The sequence below is a fragment of the Chionomys nivalis genome, chromosome 11, assembly GCF_950005125.1.
Source record: "Chionomys nivalis chromosome 11, mChiNiv1.1, whole genome shotgun sequence".
NCBI lineage: Eukaryota > Metazoa > Chordata > Mammalia > Rodentia > Cricetidae > Chionomys > Chionomys nivalis.
Window position 1 is genome coordinate 19,879,932 of NC_080096.1, and position 17,357 is coordinate 19,897,288.

The window sequence follows — 17,357 nt, forward strand, 5'->3', positions numbered from 1 at the left end:
GGGGCAGAAGTGATGGCTCAGTTTTAGGAGCACTCACTGCATGTCCACTTCACCTGAGTTCTGCTCCTAGCACCCATGATGGGCAGCTCACAACCGCATATAACTCCAGCTCCAGGTTATCTTCTGGTCTCTGTAAGCTCCATAGGGATACCTTCATGCACATGCATAAATACACACAAAAATTAAATCTTCAAAAAAACAACAACCCAGAACAAAGAATAAAGTGGCCTAGAGCTCTTCCTATAGAATCAAACAATACCAAAATCAATGAACAGAAAACAGTTAAAATTACAAGTCTTTCCCATCAGCAAGGCTCCTATTTACAGCTTTTTGGTGTCTGCACTCATCCCTGTAGAGTCTATTTTTTATCCTTTTTTCTTTTTGTTTTGTTTCTTGAGACAGAGTTTTTCTGTAGCTTTTTGGAGCCTGTCCTGGAACTCATTCTGTAGACCAGGCTGGCCTCAAACTCAGAGATCCACCTGCCTCTGCCTCCCAAATGCTGAGATTAAAGGCATGCATCACCACCACCCAGCATAGAGTCTATTTATAAAGAATGAAATGTAAAAAAGCTATAAAACAAGCAAAGAACAATCATAGGAGCATGGAGACAGATGAGAAGTCAGATACATGAACAATGCTTTCCACTCTAGATCAATGGACTCGGGAGAGTAGGAATTAAACATCACACTGCCCCTTTGCCTACTTATCTTGATTATAAAATTCTAACCTTTTCAAAGAACTCAGGAAAGTAAAGTTGCTTAAGATTTAAGTTTCACCCTTATTAAAAATGAAAATCAAGCATTTAGGAGGCAGAGGCAGATGAATCTCTGTGAGTTCGAGACCAGCCTGGTCTACAAGAGCTAGTTCCAGGACAGACTCCAAAGCCACAGAGAAACCCTGTCTCGAAAAACCAAAATAAATAAATAAAGAAAGAAAGAAAGAAAGAAAGAAAGAAAGAAAGAAAGAAAGAAAGAAAGAAAGAAAGAAAAGAAAATCAACTTTTCTTTTTTCTTCAGTGCCTCACACATGCCAGGCAAGCACTCTACCACAACTTGCACCCTCAGCCTGCTAATCATCTTTTTGCAAGAAGGAGTGGGGGTGGGTGTCACAAAGCCACCAGCAGAAAAGCAGTCCACATGGCACATTCCACTACAAGTCACATAGAAGTCAGCCAAATCCCGACTCAAGGAGTCGCCAACTTACATGTGAAGATGCCACTGAGACCAGACTAGAACTAAGAGGAGCTTTCTGGATACCAGCATGCAAAAGAGAAGGCTTCACTTCTATTAAGCAGCTCACATTCAAAGTCTAAGCTACTGATAAACCACACTTCTGGCTCAGGCTTGCCTAACACAAAAAGCATGCACAAACGCATGCCGTTCCTTTACTTTAGAAGACAGTGGTCCTGTATCATCCAGTTTGTTTGGATATACAGGCATATTAAAAATAAAAAACTGATAAAAATGAAATAACACACACACAACCATGCCTATTTACCTTGAATGGGAAAAGAATAGTGAGCTGGGCTTGGCTGGCTTGTGGTTAACCCTGTAGTGCAGGTAAGAACACTGTGTTGACTTGGAGATGGAGTCTGAATTAAACCACTTTCAGGTTTCATACCTGGCCACAGTGCACCTGAATCAGATAAAGTGGACCAATTACAAACAACACACGGGGCCGAAGAGCATGGCTATGCTTTAAATACCAGCTGATAGGTTTAAAGTCAAAATCTTTTTTTTTAATTTTTTTAATTTTTACTTTTTTTCTTTTTCTTGGTGTCTAAAGTCGAAATCTTAAATAATCTTGCCTGTAGGAGGAAATTACTGATTCTCCCACTTATACCACAAGCAAATATATTCTCAAAGAATTAGAGGATGGGGTCATGGGAACAAAACCTTTGCTAAAACCCCAACAGTAGCATCTCAACAGCTGGAGCAATTGAGCAGAAGACGGATGTCAGTGTATGAGGAGAAATTCATTTTCTTAAACTGACTGTTCTATAAACTTTTTTTTCTAGATTAGGAAGACATGCCTGCTTTTAAGAAGAGATTAACAATACTACATCGGCCCCAGAGGTGGTCTTGTTTAGTATATGTAAAAGCTTTAGTTTCAATTCCACCACATAAAGTGGGCATGGTGGTGCATGTCTATAATCCCAGCACACAAGAAGCAAAGGCAGGAGGATCAGAAGTTCAAAGTCATTCCTTGCTATATAACAACTTTAAGGCTATCTTCAGCTATATGAGACCATTTCCAAAAAAAAAAAAAAAAACCTGAAAAATATAACTTAGCTGGTTATTTTTGGTGCAACATATATATGGTACATGCCTATAATTTTAGTGCTCAGCAAATTGATACAGGTGGATTGTGAGTTCAAGGCCAGCCTATTCTTCATGGCAACACATTATCTCAAAACACAAAACCAAAAACATCTTGAAATGGAACTGTAAAAAAAGTTACATAAAATTCTATCATCCAAACTTCTGGGTTGCAGAAGAATTACATCTCTCAGGGTGTCCTATCTCTCTGCCTTTCTCTTTGAGACAGGGTCTCTCATTAAACACAGAGCTAGTTGATGGCCAGCAGGCCCTAGTGATCCTCCTGTCTCTGTCTGCCACCCACTAGTGCTTGGGTTATACGCACACACGCTGCCATACTTGGCTTTTTACATGGGAGCTTGGGATCTGAGCTCAGATCCCCATGCATGAGAAGCAAGTAATCTTTCCCACTGAACCACCCACCCTCCGAGCCACTATTTTATTTTTAAAATTTTATATGTAAAAGGTGAGTAAGACTCAGTGCTATGATTCTTGGTAGTCTGACATGCATTTTTGTTAAGCTAATTATCATTTACATGTTAGAATAACTTCCATATTTATTGTAAACAATGTAGTTATATTTTCCAAGTCGGTTTTGACCCCAAACAATTAGATTTATGAACATGTTTATTAACACCTCGTATTAAAGCAACATCTCATCTATAGCAATGCATCAAGTAAGAATGCCTTGTTAGCCTTGTTACTTAGTACTTCATTTTCTGAGGCAAAGTTTTGCCATGTGGACGTCCTCCTGAGATAGAGATTACAGGCATTTGCTATCATGCCAGGCCAGAAGCGCAAACAGACTTAACCTAATTTTTTTTTTATAAGGAAAGGAGGAATGAAAGACAATACAAAAACTGCCTCTAGCATCACTGTAGCTCCTGTCCTTTACACATGAAAATATATTCCTTTGGGGGCTGGAGAGATGGCTCAGCGGTTAAGAGCATTGCCTGCTCTTCCAAAGGTCCTGAGTTCAATTCCAAGCAACCACATGGTGGCTCACAACCATCTGTGATGAGGTCTGGTGCCCTCTTCTGGCCTTCAGGCATACATGCAGAAAGAATATTGTATACATAATAAATAAATAAATATTTAAAAAAAAAAAAGAAAATATATTCCTTTAAAAGCATCCTGTCCAGAACGCCTTATATTAAGTAGTATGACCAAATAGCTCAATTCTATAGGACTATTGACAGAGCCAAAGAGGAAAGCAAACCATAGTTTCTTTATTTAGAGTGTGCTCATGAGCATACCCGACACCAGAGGACAGCCTCTCTTCTTCTACGGTGTGGGATCCAAGACACAAACTCGGGCCATCCCCTTGTCAGCAGGCTGCTGCTCCACCACCTCACCGGCATTCCCTCATTCCTTCACTAACTTGTGATTTTGAGCCAGGGTCTTACTTTTTTAGAGCCAAGCTGGTCTTGAACTTATGTCCTCCTGCCTCTGTCTCCCAAGGGATGGGATTACACCTGTGCACTATCATATTTAAAACCTCAAGTTTTTGTGTGTGCGCATGTGTAGGTTTTCAAAGTTACTTTTTCAGTTAGCATATAAAATCACGGGTTCCGTTATGGTGCTGTCACGCATGTGTCATATCTGGTGCTGACTCACCGCCCCCCCCCAGGTCTGCCTCCCGCCCCACAGCCCACTCTCCTGGCCTCGCTCAGCAGACCCCTCCTGTTGCTTTCTCACCGCATCTACTCCATTAACCTTCTCCTTCCCCTCCCTTCAAGACTTTCTGCTTACAAGATCCCTCCCTGCTTATACACCAAGAAAACACTGGTGTTGCCGGGCGGTGGTGGCGCACGTCTTTAATCCCAGCACTTGGGAGGCAGAGGCAGGCGGATCTCTGTGAGTTCGAGGCCAGCCTGGTCTACAAAGGGAGTTCCAGGACAGGCTCCAAAGCTACAGAGAAACCCTGTCTCAAAAAAAAAAAAAAAAAAAAAAAAAAAGAAAACACTGGTGTTGATCTGAGTTTGGCTTGTTTTGCTTAACATAATGAGTTCCAACTTCAGACATTTTTTTCTGTAAATGTCATGACTTTATTTTTCTGGGTTTTCAGTTTGTTTTTGTTGTTTTAGACCTTCAATTCTTAACCTTCCTGCCTCTATTTCTGTGTGCCACCACACCTGGTTGCAGTCCTACTGATGGACATTACGGCTTATTCCATTTCCTGAGTACTGTGAACAGTGAAGTAATAAAAATGGATATTCAGATAGCCCTGTGGGAGCTGAGGTAGTGTTCTTCAGACAGAAACCAAAGTGGTACAGCTGGGCCATATGTGGGTTCTTTTTTGAAAAAGTTCCACAATGGCTATATAAATTTACATTCCCAATAGCCATAGATGTTTTAAGAATATAAATTATGGGGGCTGGAGAGATAGTTCAGTGGTAAAGAAAATGTGTTACTCTTGCAGAGGACCTGAGTTTACTTTTGAGCATCCAGCTTGGGCAGCTCACAGCTGCCTCTATATTTTAGTTTCAGGGCATCTAACACCTCTGGCCTCTATAGGCAGTATACTTAGGTATACACACATACTTCTACCCCCTATCAAATTGTGGCTGGAGAGGTGGCCTCACAGTTAAGAACACTTGTTGCTCTTGCAGATGACCCAGGTTTATTTCCCAGCATCCATGTGATGGCTCACAACCATCTATGACTCCACCAGGGATCTGATATTCTCTTCTGACCGCCACAGGTACCAAGCATATGGCACACATACATACAAGCAGACAAAATATTTACTCACAAAAATAAATAGACTTAAGAAACATTTTAAAAGACCATAAATTATAATGGCTACTGAGTTTTCCATTATATGGACAACTGCAATTTAACATATGCTTTTCTCTTTTTGTTTTTGAGACAGGGCTTCTCTGTGTAGCTTTGGAGCCTGTCCCGGCACTCACTTTGTAGATCAGGCTGACCTCGAACTCACAGGGATTGCCTCTGAGTGCTGCGATTAAAGGTGTTTTGTTGTTGTTGCTTGAGACAGGATTTCTCTGTGTAGCTCTGGCTGTCCTGGAACTCACTTTGTAGACCAGGCTGGTCTTGAAAACACAGAGATCCACCCGCCTCTCCCTCACAAGTGCTCAGATTAAAGGCATGCTCCACCACGGCCTGGCCTTTTTCTAAGTTCTTACTACTATAAATAATGCTGCAATGAGTATCTCTGTTAACAAATTTTTGTACCTCTAATTAGTTCCACTCAATAAATTTCTAGAACTGAATCTGATTCTGGAACTGGAATGAACTTTTTTTTAAAAAATATTTATTTATTTATTATGTATACTATATTCTATCTGTATGACTAAAGGCCAGAAGAGGGCGCCAGACCCCATTACAGATGGTTGTGAGCCACCATGTGGTTGCAGGGAATTGAACTCAGGACCTTTGGAAGAGCAGGCAATGCTCTTAACCTCTGAGCCATCTCTCCAGCCATGGAATGAACTCTTAATACGCATCACTAAGTTTTCCACCTCACATCAAAGTTCTTTCAAAATAAGCAGATTAGTGCTGGCTCCGACCACACTGTGTGAGTCTTACTCACTTCTCAGTTCACCAGACACAGGGCTTCAAACCCCTTTCCTATCACAGCACCCAGCTTTCTAAGCTCAAGAAAGATATGAGTACAGACTACCCCTAGCAATTTTTCTAGATTTCTTTTATTTTTTTCCCATATTTTTTAAAGAGGACACTTTGATTTCAAGCTGAACTCTGAGACCATCTTTTTAATAAAGATCAAAATTTAGAAGAATTTATCAGACCAAGGCTTAAATCTAAACCTATACATTTACTAATTTTATGACTTTAGCTGCTGAAAGGGGACAGTATTACTACTTACCACTAAGATCTACTTTAGGATTGAATGAGACAATAATGTGAAGCCCTATTCTAACATATTTTGCATGATACAGTGACTATTTTTGTTTGTTTGTTTGTTCCTCAGTGTAGTCCTGGCTGTCCTGGAACTCACTCTACAGACCAGGCTGGCGTGAGTGCTGGGATTAAAGGCGTGTGGCATCACTGCCCAGCTACAACAAACATTTAAAAATATAATTATAATGAAAATTTAGGGCTGGAGAGATGGCTCAGTGGTTAAGAGCATTGCCTGCTCTACCAAAGGTCATGAGTTCAATTCCCAGCAACCACATGATGGCTCACAACCATCTGTAATGAGGTCTGGTGCCCTCTTCTGGCCTGCAGACATACAGACAGACTATTGTATACATAATAAATAAATAAATAAATATATTTAAAAAAAAAAAGAAAATTTATTCATTAGTTTAGGGTTTTGTGTGTGTTTATTTGTTTTTTTGTTTGTTGAGTTATGGTTTCAACAAACAAAATTTGTTTTGGCCCAGGATGACCAAAGTCATGGCAATCTTCCTGCCTCTGTTTCCCAATTAAAGAAGCGAGTCACTATAGTTAGCTACAATTATGAAGATGTTTTCAAATGTCTACTTATACTTGAAATATATTAACAAACTAGTTAACCTGAAAACAGCACTAAGGTAACAAACCCACTAAAACCCTAACTTCAAAAGAAGCATTTTCTGCTGGGCAGTGGTGGCACACGTCTTTAATCCCAGCACATGGGAAGCAGAGGCTGGGGGATCTCTGTGAGTTTGAGTGAGGCCACTCTGATCTGCCGAGTGAGTTCCAGGACAGTCAGGGCTACACAGTGAAAAACCTTGCCTTGAAAATAAAAATAATAAAAATTTTTTTATATCTAAGTACATAAATATAATACCAAAGAGAGTCATGTATTAAATTCCAAGGAAAAAGTATTTATTTAAATCAGTATTGCACTCATGTGTAAATACCCTCATGCACACACATTTGTGAGAACCACAGTGCAACTTAGTGGAAGTGGTTTTCTTCTTCACCTATGTGTGAGTTCTAGGGATCAAATTCAAGTTGTCAGATTTGCACTTCAAGAGCCTCTACCTGCTAAGTGATCCTGATGGTTCTAAAAAAAAAAAAAAAGACTCTTATTAAAGGCAGGTCCCAAGAAAATGATTTGTAACTAGGCCAGGCATGGTTGCACATGCCTGCTATCCCAGCACCTGGGAGGTGGAGGCAGAAGGATTGGAAGTCAAAGGTCAGATTCAAATACATACAGAATTCAAAGCCAGCCTGAACCAAGTGAGACCCTGTTTAAAAAAGACAAACAAACAGAAGGCCTGTGAGATACAAGAGGCCCTTAGATACAGGACATGTGTTTGATTTCCCCCGATCCCACAAGGGGGCAGTAGAGAACTGGCTCTCACTCTTGCATTCACTCAGTTACATGTACACAAAATTCATAAAATTGAAACAAAAAAGATAGAGTAACGTTAAGAGATATAATAAATAGGGGCCAGGTTCTCTGATTTCTTTCTCAGCCCAGAGAAACATCACCCTTCACAATAGCCACAAGTAAATATCCTGGAGTAACTCCAACCAAACAAATGAAAGACCTGTATCACAAGAGCTTTAAATCTTTGAAGAAGAAATTGAAGACACCAGAAAATGGAAAGATCTCCCATGCTCTTTGGAAGGTAGAAGTAACATAGTAAAAATGGCAATCTTACCCAAAGCAATCTACAGAGTCAATGCAAATTCCAGCAAAATTATTTACAAACTTCAAAAGAACATATGAAAAAGCAACAACAAAAATCCTCTACAATAAAGGAACTTCTGGAATCATCACAATTCTAAACTTCAAACTCTACTACAGAGCTACAGTACTGGAAAACGCCTGGTACTGGCATAAAAACAAACAGGAGGACCAATGGAACTGAATCGAAGACCCGGATATCAATGCACACACCTACAAACCTGATTTTTCACAAAGAAGCTAAAAATATAAAATGGAAAAAAAAGCAAATTCAATAAATGGTGCTGGCATAACTGAATATCAACATGTAGAATAATGCAAATAGATCCATATATATTGCCATGCACAAATCTCAAATCCAAATGGATCAAAGACCTCAACATATAACTAAACACACTGAACCTCATAGAAGAAAGTAACCCAGACCCAGAAAGACAATTATCATATGTACTCACTCATAAATGGTTTTTAAACATAAAGCAAAGAAAACCAGTCTACAAATCACAATCCCAGAGAACCTAGACAACGAGATCTCTAAGAGAGACCTACATAGATCTAATCTACATAGAAAGTAGAAAAAGACAAGATATCTTGAGTAAATTGGGAGCATTGGGGACCTTGGGAGAGGGTTGAAAGGGAGGGGAAAAATAGGGAGGGGAGCAGAGAAAAATGTAGAGCTCAATAAAAATATAAAAAAAAAAAGAAAGAAGAGAAAGTGGTAAGGAGACCACTTCCTAAATATAACCCCAGCAGCACAGACACTGAGAGCAACAATTAATAAACGGGACCTCCTGAAACTGAAAAGCTTCTGTAAAGCAAAGGACATGGTCAACAAGACAAAACGACAGCCTACAGAATGGAAAAAGATCTTCACCAACCACACATTGGACAAAGGACTAATCTCCAAAATATACAAAGAACTCAAGAAACCTGATATCAAAAGATGTAGGGGAGACCCAGCCAATCACCTTGCTAGCAGGGGGCGGGGTCCCCCGAGGATATTTTTTACTTATAAAGATTGCTGGAGTGCTCCCAGCCGCCCCTTCTGCTTTCCTGTTCTCCGCTGGAACTTCAGTTCTGCGAGTCTTTCCCTAATTAAAGCTGAATATTTTTTATAATTTCTGTCTTCCGTTCATTTATGCCGCGACAAAAAGAACAAATAATCTAATAAAAATAATGGAGTACAGACCTAAACAGAGAACTCTCAACAGATGAATCTCAAATGGCTAAAAGACACTTTAGGAAATAAATCAAGAGAAATGCAAATCAAAATAACTCTGAGATTCCACCTGTCAGAATAGCCAAGATCAAAAACATTGATGAGCCGGGCGGTGGTGGCGCACGCCTTTAATCCCAGCACTCGGGAGGCAGAGGCAGGCGGATCTCTGTGAGTTCGAGACCAGCCTGGTCTACAAGAGCTAGTTCCAGGACAGGATCCGAAGCCACAGAGAAACCCTGTCTCGAAAAAACAAACAAACAAACAAACAAAAAAAAACCATTAATGACAACTTATGCTGGAGAGGATGTAGGGTAAGGGGTACACTCCTGCATTGCTGATGGGAGTGCAAACTTGTACTGCCGCTTTGGAAATCAGTACAACTTCTCAGAAAATTAGGAAACAATCTCCCTCAAGACCCAGCAATACCACTTTTGGATATATACCCAAAGGAAGCTCAATCATACCACAAGGACATGTGCTCAACTATGTTCATAGCAGCCAGAACCTGGAAACAACATAGATTCCCCTCAACCGAAGAACAGATAAAGAAAATGTGGAACATTTACACAATGGAGGACTACAATGCAGTAAAAAAATAACGACAGCTTGAAATTTGCAGGCAAATGGATGGATCGAGAAAAAAAAAACATATTGAGTGAGGTAACTCAGACACAGAAAGACAAATATAATATGTACTCACTTATACGTGGCTTTTAGATTTGGACATAAAAAAAAAGAAAAAGAAAAAAAGAAAAACCAGCCTACAGCTCACAACCCCAGAACCTAGGCAACAAAAAGAATCCTACCTAAGAAAGACATACATGGATCTACACAGGAGAAAAAGACAAGAGCTCCTGAGTAAATTGGAAGAGCTGGAGTCATGGGAGAGGGTAGAGAAGGAAAGGGGAGGAAAGGAGGGGAGCAGAGAGGAATGTGTATAGCTCAATAAAAACAGATAGATAGATAGATAGATAGATAGATAGATAGATAGATAGATAGATAGATAGATAGAGGCAAGGAGAGATGGCTCAGTGGTTAAGAGTTCTGTGCTAATCAATCATGAGGACCCAAGTTTGCATTCCAGAGCCCATGTAACAATCTAGGCATGGTTTCAGTATGTGCCTGATCTCAGGGCTATGGTGAACAGGGATAGGACAATCACTGGGGATTGCTGATTGTCAGCTTACCCCAAAATGCAAGATCCAGGTTCAGGAGAGACTGGGCCACAAAGAGATGGGCAGAGGCACAGAGGAGGATACTCAACAACGTCCTTTGGCCTGAGTGGACTTAGAGGTACATGCTTCTGCACACCCATGTTGCACACCACATCCACCCACACACATGCATGCACGCAGGCATGCATACATACAAATACATTGCAAACATCTCATATACTTCCCAGAAAAAAATGGAAGAAAATATATCTATCATATACATTGCCCCTAACCTAAATCTTTTATCAGTAAGTCTTACTTCTTACTTAAAGTCAAATCAAGTAAAAATAATCAATTATTTTTTCTCTCTCATTTATTCACAGGATAATATATGTAAATTTCTCTTGACTCCAACTTCAATAAATAGATTACAGACATTATCATTACCAATTATTCTTTGTAATATAATACTTTCCTAAAGTTCTCAGAAGAGCTCTATTTAAAGAATTTCCTTTTTCGGTATGAGAGAGATAAGTGGAATGACTATAAAGGATACACAGAGCACCTTGTGAGGCATTTCTACTATCTATCTATCTATCTATCTATCTATCTATCTATCTATCTATCTTTTTTTTTTTTAAGATTTATTATTTATTATGTATACAGTGTTCTGCCTATATTCTGCCTGCAGCCCAGAAGAGGGCATCAGATCTCATTACAGATGGTTGTGAGCCACCATGTGGTTGCTGGGAATTGAACTCAGGACCTCTGGAAGAGCAGTCAGTGCTCTTAACCTCTGAGCCATCTCTCCAGCCCTCTATCTTTTTTTTTGAGACAGGGTTTCTCTGTGTAGCTCTAACTGGGAACAGTTGCTACTGGCAACTGAACCTGGGTCTTTGGCGAGAGCAATAAGTACTCTTAACCACTGGGCCATCTCTCTAGCCTCCCAAAACGTAACTTTTAACATATTAAGTTAATTTAATACTAAATTTTAAAACCGGGGCCAGAACAGAGGAGCAATAATGCACACTGTACAAATCTACCGATTTATACATACATGTGTAGAAAATGTGCCACAGATATTATTAAATGCTCAACCTCAAATTAACTTCCAGTAAATAATTTTGATTTACAGTTTATATCCAAGATAAATAAAACTAATAAAAACAATTCCCTCGGCACATGGCTTCAAATGCCATCCATTCTAAAAGCACTTTTGGTTCATCAGAACATTTGATCAATTTGGGGAAGGAGAAGTAGGGGAAGGGAAGAGAGAAACTAGCCAAAACAAAAAACAGAAAACAACAATGATAAAACAAAAACATGAGACATATTCTAACTGAATATTTAGACTACACGGTTTTAGCAGAAATCAGTCACCTCAAAATATATTTACCACATTTACCTTAGCATAGTACTATGTCCTATGTAAGTAAGTAAGGCAAATCAATGATGATCCCTCAGTTTCCCAATGATTCCAAACTTCTAGCTGGACGTGATGGCACACACCTGTAATCCCAGCATTCACCAAGCTGAAGCTGGAGTACTGAAATTTCCAAGTTAGCATTTGCTACACAGCAACTTCAAGGCCAGCCTGAACAATGTAGCAAGATTCTGTTTCAATAAGCTAAAGTTTAGGGAGCATAGCTTAGTCTCAGAGATCTTAGCATAACAAGAATGTGAGCACAAACCTCAGCATTTGGGGGGATGCAAGTAGAGGGGGCCACGTTTCAGAGACCTTGGAAATAGGCAAGTTTTGGTGAGTAACCAAATAATTATGGAAAGCCGTGAACACAACTTCTACCACACACTTAATGAGCAAGCACCTATAAAGCACAACGTCTCTTCCTCTTTCCTGGTCAGCCTTGCTTGCTTTCTGAGGAGGGACAAGTTTCTGAACGATGAGACACTCTTCTAAGAACTGCTCACAACAGGCCATCTTACCAAAAGGAGGTAGTCCGTATGTTTGGGTTGCCTGAGGGTAGACAGCGTAGGGTTGAGATTGCTGCAGTGTCTGGTACTGCGTCTGCCCAGGGTAAGCGGTTTCCGAAACAGGAACTGAGAGGATATGTGCATAAGGTCTAGGTAAATAGAGAAAATGAAAAGTTCCATTTGTGGCTCATTTCAGCTAATGAAAATGGACAAAACAGCTAATATCACTAAGACAAAGAATCCAGGAATGAGGAGATTAATTTTCCATGGCAAAACAACTCTCATGATCAGAAAACACAAATTTGTCCATTACTCTTTCCAAGGAATAATTTAATGAAAAATTAAATAGTTCAAACATCTTCCCAAGTTATAGCTATTACTCTACAGAAAACTGTGTTACATGAAGGCCCTAAATGAGATACCTATTTAATCTCCTAAATGAGGATTACTTATTTACACCCCGTGTTTGACTAATGACTAAAACCTGGGCTGGTGACATAGCTGGTGGAGCATTTGACTCTTTTTTCCTTTTCTTCTTCTTCTTTTTTTCTTTTCTTTTCTTTCTTTCTTTTTTTTTCGAGACAGGGTTTCTCTGTAGTTTTGAAGCCTATCCTGGAACTAGCTCTTATAGACCAGGCTGGCCTTGAACTCACAGAGATCTGCCTGCCCATCTCCTGAGTGCTGGGAATAAAGCCATGCGTACACTACCACACCACATAAACTGGGTATTGTGGAGAAAGTCTGTAATTCCAGGACTTGGGAGGTGGAGGCAGGAGGATCAGGAGATTAAAGTCATCCTTTACTACAGAAAGAATTTATTCACCCTTGACTATGTAGTGAGTTTGAGGTCAGCCTGGATCTCTTAAGATCCTTTCTCAGAGCTTTTAATTCCAGCACTCAGGAGGCAGAGGGCAGGCAGATCTCTGTGAGTTTGAGGCCAGCCTAGTCTACAAGAGCTAGTCCCAAAGCCGGGCAGTAGTGGATAGGCTCCAAAGCTACAGAGAAACCTTGTCTCGGGGAAAAAAAGAAAAGAAAAAAAAAACAGAGATCCTTTCTCAGAACTAAGCAAAAGCAACACTTTAGAACAATGCAAGAATGAACAGAACTAGCATCTGGCTTTCTCTTCATTCAAGCGTTGGGCCAACTGCAGCTCTCAGACAAGGAAGGTGAGGCTGATGGAGCAAGGAAAAGCAACCACATCCAAAAACAGGGAGTAGAGGTGTGTTCCAGTATCGTGTTTGCTCCTTTGTGAACAGGAGCCAGCTGAGTTAACAGATCCCAGACGTCACTTTAAGCTTCAGCACACTGTCCCTAGTTGGTGCCAGTCACACCAGGGACAGCCAGGGAATCAAATTCACCAGTGAAACCCCTGAGTCTTTAGCCTGGCTTTCAGACTTGGCAGTTTATCCATTCTACTATACTCTATATAAACTCTACTTACCTTATTTGGTATATGTTGCAAGAAAAAGTGCTATCACATACCATAAAAGCTTTAATAAATATGGGGCAGAAGGGTTATGCCTTAACAAGGGAAAAGACAACCTCTCCTCCCAAAAACTCACCTTTGGGGGAAGCAGATAATAAACAATACTAGAAAGAAGCAGCACGAAGGACTTCCCATCTAAGCGGGAGCCTTATACTAAATCCTGAGGGAGGTGCATTCAGAGAGGAAAGGAGCACGGCCCCAGTACCAGTCTAGAGTTCAGACAAATACAAAACAGGAAGGCCCATGCTCGCTGAATGAAGAATGGCAAGAGCAGAGCGGTTTTTCTGCTTTGTTCTCTTTTGTTTTTTAAATAAAGATTAATGTCACGTTGCTTTCTAAAATGGATTAAAAGGACATAAAATTGGAATGAAGGTCAAGTTAAACGAGGACTTGGATGCAATGGTCCCGTAAGTGGTGAGGAGGTGAGAATGAAGGGAAAGGCAGACCCAAATAAAGAACTGGAATGTAGCGGCTATACACACATCAGGGCCGACTGTGGTGTGTGCATTACACTCATATTTCAACAGAGTCTCGGAGACTTGCATCAGCCTGGGAAACAGATTAGACAAGAGTTGCCACTCAAGTCACATGAGAATGCTTTGAAATAGCAGTGTCTTAAAACAGTCGATTTCCAGGTATTGTAAAGCCCATAGTCTCTTCTCCCATGTCTTTAAGGATAACACCACCAGGACAGTCAGGATAGCTCAGAAATGAAAGAAGACACATGATCTCACTTGTTAGTCTTCCAGACTATAATATGGCACAACTTGGATACCAGAAAGCTTGCTTAGTTGACCTGTTTCACATTTAGTATCTAATCTAGGTGTGCGCAATCTGTGACCTGCAGGCTGAATTCATCCCAGGCTAGCTATGCACGAGGCCTAGTCCATTTGTAGAATGCACAGCAGAAGAGTGGACACGCCTATGGCATGTTAAAGTCTCCCTACAATGTTTCAAGACAGTGTCAGCCATGCCACAGAAGAAAACCACATGAGAACAATTGACCCAAAAAGACATTAATATTAACATCAAAATGTGGAAAATTTTAATTAGCTTATTTTTTTTAACTAAAGGTATAAGTAAATGGTACAATAAGGAAAAAATGACAGTTTCCTTCTTGTAACAGCCTCATACTGATTTCTCACCTTTGTTATCCATTTCTTCATGAATCGTGCATTTGCTCACGAAACCAACAAGAACATGCTAGCTTAGCAGCTGTCTGAGTCTTTGTATGGGTAGGTTCATTCTTCATTAATACACAACTACAACTTGATACATATTGTTCTGCACCCTACCCACCTTAAAGATGACTAACCTGGTTGGTCTTAAACACTGACCGTATGCTGTCAAGGCCTAAAATGTACCTCTCTGTAACTTTAACCCATCACATTTGTCTCATTTCAAGCTCAACTGTCTGTAGTTGCCAATCCGGAGCCACCTTAAGCTGCTTTTACTGCTCCGTATGTCAATGTACAGAAAGGAAATGATCAGCTTGCTAACATGCTTTCTGATCAGTCTTCTATTCCAGCAACCATCTGGTTTTTAAAAGGATGACAGATTTTATTTAGATGTGATAAAAACTGGAGTAAGGACATAAAACAAGGGAGGTGAAAATAGCTAAATATTAAATTTTGCAATGAACTTAGAGAAAAGTTTGGAAATAATTATTCAACTTACTTTGCAGAATACATTTGTGAGGTATAATCATTGGATGAGCGAGGGATGTAATCGGTGCATGTCATAACTGAAAGAAAGATATTATCAGGTAAAAATAAGTTAGAACATTTTAAAAATCAAGTGGAAAACATCTTCCTGTATAGTCCTTCAAAGTGAGTAACATAGAGACTGGATACCAAAAAGGTCCAAAGACTAGCAGAAAACACCGCATTTCTGTTTACAGACCTGTCTACAGAGTTTAAGAGGCAGTGAAAGAAGCAAGATAGGACGGAGGTGGATAGATAGACACAGAAAAGATCTGAAGATGACCCATCTAATCCCCACTTTCTCATCACGAAACTGTCTACGAAGCCAATTTCCCTAGGCTCTCAGCCATGCTCATTGACAAACTTTAAAAGCCATACCCATATCTAAGAAATCAAACGATGCTTCTTCTTTGTTGTCTTTAGACTTTTGATGCTTACTCCAGGGCATAATCTGTCACTATACAATAGGGGATTTAAAAGGTAGCCTATTGTCACAGAGGACAGTAACAACAGTGAGGATGAAACAGAGGGAAGGTGTAACTAACACATCACTTGAATCAGCTCGATGTATGGAATAAGGAAGACAGGGAAGCGCAAGGTGACTTCCAGGTTTGTCATTTGAACAGATGGTGGGACAGTACTACAACTTCCTAAAAAGGGGATGTTTGGGAGAGGAGAAAATCTGATTAGTTAGAAGAGACAAAAGCTTCTTACATATTACTTATGATTTTGTTTTCAGACACTAACTAGAGATTTCAAATAGGTAGTTGGAGTCACAGATGAAATCAGAGAAATTAGTCTGGGAAAAAAAATGTGGGATTTGGCTGGGCATGATGGTCCATGCTTTTAATCCCAGAACTCAGGAGGCAGAGGCAAGTGTATCTCTGCGAATTCAAGGACAGCCTGGTCTACTTCTAATGAGTTCCAGGCCAGCCAGGACTAGTTAACTGGAATTTGTTAACAACGTATGACATTTAAAGTAATGTGATGGATGGGAGGATCCCCAAAGAGGATGGTAGCCTAGAACCCAACCCTGAGGCCTCCTGACATTAAACAGCTAGAAAAGAAGGGTCCATTGGGGACGAAAAGTGAGAAAGCACTGCTGAGAGGGAGACTGTGAGGAGAGAAATGTCCACTAGAACTGGCAACATAACAGCAACTGAGGGACTCGCCAAGCAGTTTCATGGGAAGGGAGACAACAGAAGCTAAGTCACCCGGCTGAAGAGTGAATGGGTGGGGTGGAAGCAAGCAAAGGCAGTTTCTTTCAGGGGTTCTGATATGTCAGGAAACACAAAAAAAAATCTGTAACTCACAAAAGATGCAAAGAGTTTGTGTTGCCTTCTAAAGACGGCAGACACCAGAGCACACCTCTTTATGGCCAGAAGAGTTAGAAGAAAGAATGTGGCGGTGCAGGAGTGGAGGAGAGAGGAGCATCACACCGAGTCCTGGGGAAGCTAGAGGGAGAGGATGCAAAGACAAGGACTTAGATTTGACGAGAGCAAGAACACTCTTCTGAAACAAGACAGCATCACAAACAGAGACAAGGTAGTGACTAAGGAACTCCTCGTGTGGGGCTTTTATTTGAGAAGAGCTAAGCTATGAGGGAAGTGAGAGTGAATCTTGATGTTCTGAGAGAAGAGGTGGTGCAATTAAAATGAAAGGCTCAGCAGAGAAATGAAGGCTGAGTACTCACCCGAGGCCTGTGGTTAAGCCAACAATGCTTAGTTATTTGTACACACTTATACAGAAGAGGGAGAGTTGAGTTGCATTAGAGTGAGGGTTTAGGAGGACATTTGATTGATAGGATTACTTGGCTTTATGTTGTTTTTGCTTAAATCCTCTTTTAGGATCAGTTAGGCATTAGCCCACAAGTATTTTAAATTTTTTTTTTTGTTTTTTTTTTTTTGTTTGTTTGTTTTGGTTTTTCGGGACAGGGT

The 17,357-nt window shown here is 40.3% G+C and overlaps 1 protein-coding gene across 5 annotated transcripts in view; it reads right to left on the reverse strand.

Moving 5' to 3' along the window:
- The window catches only part of Eya3 (EYA transcriptional coactivator and phosphatase 3), a 90,800-nt gene that overhangs the window by 41,017 nt on the left and 32,426 nt on the right, over nt 1-17,357 (reverse strand). For 3 of the 5 annotated variants that reach the window (XM_057783987.1, XM_057783986.1, XM_057783990.1), the window contains 3 exons: nt 15,395-15,461; nt 12,244-12,380; nt 1,498-1,635 (listed from right to left, as the gene is read on the reverse strand). In XM_057783987.1, coding sequence (XP_057639970.1) covers nt 1,498-1,635; nt 12,244-12,380; nt 15,395-15,461 — 342 coding nt within the window. The remainder of the gene's footprint in view (nt 1-1,497; nt 1,636-12,243; nt 12,381-15,394; nt 15,462-17,357) is intronic. The other 2 variants (XM_057783988.1, XM_057783989.1) reach the window with 2 other exon arrangements.